The 7,543-nt window shown below is 51.7% G+C and overlaps 1 protein-coding gene across 1 annotated transcript in view; it reads right to left on the reverse strand.

The window, feature by feature from the left end:
- asic2 (acid-sensing (proton-gated) ion channel 2) overlaps positions 1-7,543 on the reverse strand; it is a gene marked incomplete at its 5' end in the record, with an annotated part of 274,547 nt that overhangs the window by 7,493 nt on the left and 259,511 nt on the right. Inside the window, 2 exon segments of the mRNA XM_079746190.1 lie at positions 3,074-3,130; positions 4,383-4,533. Of these exon segments, the coding sequence (XP_079602316.1) occupies positions 3,074-3,130; positions 4,383-4,533 (208 nt within the window).

A 7,543-nucleotide genomic window follows, 5' to 3' on the forward strand; every position in this document is an offset into this window, starting at 1 on the left:
ACACATACGCACGCACACACACGCACACACACACAGACAGAGACGGACATGCACACACAAACACATGCAGGCAGACACAGACACACACACGGAGACGGACACGCACCCACACAAACACACGGAGACGGACACACACACACACACACGGAGACGGACACACACACACATACACACACATGGAGACGGACACACACACACACACACACACAAACACACACGCACACAAACACACCCCTCCTACTGTGATCTAATAACCCAAGGCGACGCATAGTCACGCAATTGCACGGGGAGGGGGGGGGTTCATGTCTCCCTGGTTACGTGTGTGGGTTTGTGTGTGTGTGTGTGTGTGTGTGTGTGTGTGTGTGTGTGTGTGTGTGTGTGTGTGTGTGGGGTGGGGGGGGGGGGTAGATGATGTCTTCTTAACTCTATGTCTTTACTTTAACACTCAGCCCCACACATAAATAGCCCAAATGCTTTTTCCCTCCCAGGCCCTCTGCATAACATTTCCACCCTTGATGAGTGTTTAATGCATTGGGTTAGAGAGTGGGAGAGAGGGTAGAATAAATAGACAGACTTGTTTTTTTTAAGGTAGAGTGGGTAAAAGAAGACGATTAGATTCCCTGTGTTTACCCGCTTTTACTCCTAACAGTCTACCGTACATTAGTTACTGAGCTTCTACACCGCACACTATAAATACACTCGAAATAAAGACATTACAAACTATGTTTCTCACACTGCCAATGAGCCAATTTACAGCGAATCGGCGTTCTCTAAAGCACCATTAAGCATCCGCATATATTTTAGATTTGTTTATTCATAACAGCCAGATGATCGTTTCACTGCGTTGGTGTCCACAGAAACAGGCATCAAGGCACACGCGCTTCCTACGATGTATTGTGGTACTTTTCGGTGTTTGGAATTCCAATTAATGTTTTGAAAACTCGTCACACAGCAGACACATTGGGTCTGTTTTGCATGCATTAGAAAAATGTCTGCGAATTCAAAAGGATGCATTTCACCATTGTTCCCCCTATATTGTTTATATGTAAATTACTTTTAACAACAATAAAATCGCAGTACAATCGGAGACAACGAAAGCGTCAGTTCAGAGAGCCGTCAATTACACACACAATCCGAGACGCGGAAAAACCACGCACGGCCTGACAGCTGGGGGAGAAACAAAACAGCAGCCAATTAAAGTTCTGTAATTCGACCGCAACTTCATTCCATTTCATTGAATGTAACGTTGAGTGTGACATGCCAGTGTCTATGAGCGAGCGTCACAGACGGTACGGTGTGATTCCTCGGCGCTCCGAAACAAAGACGATTACGGAGGGAATGTCCGAGGAAAGAGCGAGACGGAGGAAGATAGCCCGCGAACAAAAGACTACCGAGAGGAGGCGGGCGTAGGAAGGTTATCTGAAGTAAACGCCACAGCGTGAGTGGCCCTCTGTGTTCGGGGGAACGCAGTGGCTCAGAGCTTGGAGATGGACTGAGGATTGGGGCGGAGGTGAGTTTCCCGCCTGGTTTCTCAGCAGGTGGCCGGTTCCAATGTCAGTGTGGGACTGTTCTGGAAGCCTCTGTGCCGCAGGCTCCTTTTGTCCCTCAAAATGAACAATTCCATGAAGAATGTGAACCCTCCTTTAGAAGTAACTCACAATCCATATCAAGGTGAGGGCCAAACAAAGTCTAGCGCTTACAGAGGCTGGTGTGCTGTGGAGAACTGAGCGATGTGATTGGCCATGATGTGATTTCATAAAAAAAGATTTTGCTGCAGGAGCGAAGGACAGAAGGTGGCCATTTTGTGGAGGACAAACTCAATATTTGTGGAGGAGAATGAGTCCACTGAATCCCACAAGGATGGACTGCCTGACCTGACCAGAACCACACACGTTACACACACACACACACACACACACACACACACACACACACACACACACACACACACACACACCATCACAAACACTTTTGAATAAATTACATTTAGATAATCCAACAATGACGCCATCACATCTGATATTCATGGGTCTCTCAGCTCGCACTGCTGTGAAGCAACGGATGGGAAGAATGGATAAGATAAGATATTTATTTAAGACAAATAAAGATCAATAAAGTGGAATATGAAGGAAATTTAATAAGTTGGATCAGAAGGACAAGTGCCCCAACAGATGAGCACTTTATGGAATCATCCTCAAAATAAACAGCCTTGCAAAAACTGTTTATTTTTCGGCCCACTTCTCATCCCATTGAACCCCATCGTTCCGTCTGTCTGTCTGTCTGTCTGTCTGTCTGTTCATTCATCCACCCACCTGTCACTATGTTTTTCATCACAACAATAGAGAGCTTATCTAACCATGAAGACATGCTCTCATGCTTTTTTCACGCAGAAGAGAATTGACACACACAGATTCCCTTGGACAAGTGATTTGATGTATTACGGTTAAAAGTATATATACCTTACTTCATCTAAAAATCCTGTAACACGACATGTTTCTACAAACCTTACAAAATGAAATTCATCCCAGAACAAGCCTGCTGTATATGATGTCGACCAAACCCTAAGAATCCAGCGATTTAAACCTCTATGTATAGTGTAAGTATGCAATCGCCTCCAGAAGCCCAGACTGTCCTGCCGTCATACCGCCTCTAAGTGGGCTTCTGCATGACTTTGCCGAGAACTAATCTGCTCTTCAACTAGGCCCTCATGTCATCATGCCCACACAGCACTCAAGCAGCCAGTAGGTTGAGGACTTCAGGACCTCCTGTGTTTAATACTCCCCTCATCGGGTGTACACTGCACATCGGGAGGCTTCATTCACATCGCGACGGCCGTCATTGCATCAACATGCCTGCCAGTCAAAATAGCTTGATTTATTCTGCTTACTTAAATACGTGGAACGGACATTGATGTACGTGTGTGTGTGTGTGTGTGTGTGTGTGTGTGTGTGTGTGTGAGTGTGTTTGTGTGTGTGTGTGTTTTAATGTGTGTGTGGTTATGTTTGTGTATGTGTGTGTAGTTGTGTGCGTGCATGATGTGTGTGTGTGTGTGTGTGTGTGTGTGTGTACTCACCAAGGGCCGGTTCAGCGCAGTCTTTATACTGCTCCGGTGTGCAGTAACTGGCGTCTCCTGGAGAAGGTTTGGAGCAGAGCTCTCATCAATCAATGAGCTTTCTTTACGGTGAGTATAAACAAAACAGTTAAATGAGTCCAGGAGCCGTGTCGAAGACCCCCACACAACCCGCAGGGGGGCCATGCATCACAGTGATGTGTACAAGCACAATGGCCTGTCCCAGACAACACTCCCAACTCCCAATCTCCAACACGATTTCTGTTGCTGCATTGTGTGTGTGTGTGTGTGTGTGTAGTTGTGTGTGTGTGTGTGTGTGGTTGTGTGTGGTTGTGTGTGTGTGTGTGTTTGGTTGTGGGTGGGTGTGTGCATGTGTAGTTTCGTGTATGTGTGTGAGTGGTTGTGTGGGCGTGTGTGTGGGTGTGTGTGGCTATGTGTGTGTATATGCGTGGTTGTGTTTGTGTGCGTGAGTGTGTGTGTGTGTGTGTATATGTGTGTGTGCATGCTCCATAAATGCCAGCCCGTGTTGGCTCGGCGCGCTCAATAAGAGGTTCCTCCTCGTTTTGATCGGACAGAAATACTTCAATACCTTGCATCAAAACCCCTGTTCAGCGGATCGCTCTGTCAATACAAGAGCTCAGCTCCGACACCACCAGTCCTTGGGTTTGTTCCTTTGTTGTGGTGTCGAGGGTGAGGGAGAGGACTGCTTCCCCGTGTATGAGGTGGTTCAACAGTATTGGAGTGAAGCACAACACACACGCCACCACATCACTCCCCCCCGCATCCTTCTGCCTTCCATTTAGCTTGTTTGTCTTGTCGGTGAAGCTCTTTCATGGCCGAGCTCGAAGGCCCTCAGCAAACGGGAGATTTAAGGATGAAATGATGACGGGGGGGGGGGCGCAGACAGAACAATGGTAGTGCTAGTGTTTATCGGGTTGACCGGAGGGCTCTGTTCCGACCACGCAGAGATTTGGAATGATGGCTCAATTTAGGATTTAGGTCAAGCAAGCTTCTAAGGGGGGCTCAACTGTCATGTTAGGGAGGCTCACATAGCGGGGGGGGAGGCTGACCTGTCAGTTGTGGGGGTCTCACCTGTCAAGTGACGGGGGCTCACCTGTCATGTGATTGGGGCTCACCTGGCATTTGTGGGGGCTCACATAGCAGGGTGGGGGGCTCACCTGTCAGTTGTGGGGGCTCACCTGTCAGGTGAGGGGGGCTCACATAGCAGGGGGGGGGGGGGTCTCACCTGTCAGCTGTGGGGTTCTCATCTGTCAGGTGAGAGGGGCTCACCTGGCCTTTGAGTGGGGCTCACCTGGCATGTGGACCATCCTGCAGTTACAGTTCTCCACGATGTAGCGGGTCTCGCAGTCGATCCTGCAGGCGGTGACGCTGTAGGCCGGGAAGTAGCCCGACTCCAGGGCCTTGGATTCACACTCTCCCCACGGGGGAGGCAAGTAGGTCAGCTGCAGACGAGAGAGCACACGCCCCCCGGGTGAGGAAAACCGCCCAGGGGGGCGGTTTTCCTGTCTCCCTCCCTCTCCCCCTCTCTCTCTCTCTCTCTCTCTCTCTCTCTCTCTCCTCACGTTCTGTTACACTTCCTAACATATGCTCACCATCACCTCAAGCATTTCGTCAGGGTCTCTGCACACACATACACACAAACATACACACACACACACACACACACACACACACACACACACACACACACAGAAAGACACACAGACAGACTGACACACACACACAGACTCAAACACAACCCTAACCCTGTCGAGCATGTCACAGCGGTTTCCATGCAGTTGCATTTTTATGCCGGTTACCCGGAATGCATCCACTTGTAAATTACCAAGTGGGAGAGTAAAACGTGCATCATCCGTCTCCTCTCCCCATCCCTGCTCCATCTCTGCTGACCTTCTTCGGTTCCAGCAGCACTCACAACGCTGATCCTCCACAAAGGAAAACCACAGTCTGGCAACACACGGCGATATGAACCGTCTGTCCCCAAACAGCCTCGGTCGGCGGCCTTAGAAATACGGTTCATCCCAAGCTACTGGGGACTGTGTGAACCTAAGAGGCATCCATCTCTCCATCTCCCCCCTCCCCGTCTCGCCCCCAAACTACTGCTGTCATCTGGCAGCAGTGGTGATGGCGTTGGTGATGACCACAACAACAATATAATAACCATAATAATTAAAACAAGTCATGACAAATAATACTGTGAGAATACGCGACACACGCCAGCGAATGCTCCCTCTGCTGTCCTGACTGCAGAACACCGAGACAGCAGGAAAACATCGAGACCATCTGCTGTAGCATGCAGGTAGAAGCTGCCACACACACACTCGTACACACACACACACGTGTACACATGCACGCACACACACTCTCAAACACACACGTACTCAGACACACACACACACGTAGACACAGACAAACACAAAAGCACACACAGGAACACACAAGCATGCACACACACACACACACAAGCACGCACACATTGACACAAACACATGCAAACACACACGGACACACATAAGCGCGCACATACAGACACACACACACGCAAACACATGAACGACGACACACGCACACACACACACCACACGCACCTGTGCACACACACACACACACACACACACACACACACACACACCCTCCCCATCCCGGAACACCATGGCCCCTCCTGCCAAAAATGACAACATCAAGCCGGGCAGAATCTGGCCACGCAGCGCTCGTTAGTCACGCTACGGTTAGAACACACCGCTTCCTCCCAGCGGGGGGGCCGCCACGCCCATCTGCTCCGCCACCGGAGCGAAAAACAACCGACAACGGACACAACAACAGCCCACCTGCCCGCCGCCGGTACCCACCCAACGCCCGCCCAGACCAAAAACAAACACGACAGACGACGAGCTCGTAAAGGCCTCGACGCCGCCACTTGGAGGTCGTTTCCAGGGGGCCTCTCGTTGGCTTGGTAACACGGGGGGCCGCCCCTCCTCCTCCCTCCGTGACGGACGTGATGACCCGAAAGGGCCCGGGCCCCGGCCCCGGCGGCTCCTTCGCTGCCCGCTTGACTCCCGACCTGATTAAAAGGCAGATCCTCTCGGATCATGGGTGCCGTTGCTGGGCTGTAATCGTATCGTCACCCCGGGGAGGGGCCCCGACCGCCAGACGTCTCCGCCGCGAGATCCGTTGACCTTACCGCCGCGCTCATCTAATCAGGGCTAAAGCGCTCCCCCCCCCCCGCCCGGCGTTAATGAAGCATTGATCCGCCTGGCCCTCGCCCCTCTAATTGGGTTTCTCGCCGCAGCCTCCTGAAGGGGCCCGCCTTTTAAAGTGTCAGATGTGAGTCGAGGATGGGTTTTAATGAGGCTGGCGAACACTGATTGGATCCGACGGGCTGCCGGCTCCCTGGCACGCAGAACAGAGAGGCCCCGATGTGTTACGGTTCCCAGGAGCCAGCTGACCACTGCACTGGAAGCAACGGCCGGCGCGCCGTTTCTGGGGCCGGGGCCGCGGACGCTACGGAGGTCAGGGCCGGGGCGATCTCATCTATTTTAGAGAGGGATTTGAGAAATCATGTATCTTTCATCACCCGTTAACCGAGGCGAGCATTCTCGCCCCTATCCACAAAGCGGGGAGTTTCATCACTCCTTGGAACAGAGTGTGTATGTGCGTGTGTGAGAGAGAGAGAGAGAGAGAGAGAGAGAGAGAGAGAGAGAGAGAGAGACTCAGAGAGAGAGAGAGAGAGAGAGAGAGAGAGAGAGAGAGAGAGAGAGAGAGAGAGAGCGAGAGAGAGAGAGAGAGAGAGAGGGAGACTCAGAGAGAGAGAGAGAGAGAGAGAGCGAGAGAGAGACTCAGAGAGAGACTCAGAGAGAGAGAGAGAGAGAGAGAGAGAGAGAGAGAGAGAAAATGAGAGAGAGAGAGAGTGAGAGAGAGAGAGATGGAGAGAGAGAGAGAGAGAGAGAGAGAGACAGAGACAGAGACAGAGAGAGAGCGAGAGAGTCTGCGTGAGTGTCTGTGCGTGCATGGGTATCACAGCTCGTGCATAAGTGTTCATTAAGCCCCCTGGTGGGCTTAATATACTCTGGCCCATGCATATCTGTCCTCGTCTCCCCCCCCGCCCCCCCCCCCCCGGAGCCGACAGGCGCTATCTAGGCCCCTGCCATGGTGGAAGGGCCCGCCTGCTCAAACCCCCACCTTCTGAGCTCCTTCTCCCACACGCATATCACAGACGTCTCTTCCAATCTGTTCTCACTCTCTCTCTGGATCCGAGCTCTCTGCGCTCTGCATCTGTGCCCACCCGGCACCTCAGATGACCCCCCCCTACTCCTCAATCCACTCCCCCACCTACTTCCTCCTGGATCAGGGGTGTCTCCTCAACGTGATGCCGATAACGACCCTGAGACAGGGTCGTTATCGGCATCACGTTGAGGAGACATCCCTGAGAGAGAGAGAGAGAGAGAGAGAGAG

The sequence above is a fragment of the Pollachius pollachius genome, assembly GCF_949987615.1.
Source record: "Pollachius pollachius genome assembly, chromosome: 11".
In the NCBI taxonomy this organism is placed as follows: domain Eukaryota; kingdom Metazoa; phylum Chordata; class Actinopteri; order Gadiformes; family Gadidae; genus Pollachius; species Pollachius pollachius.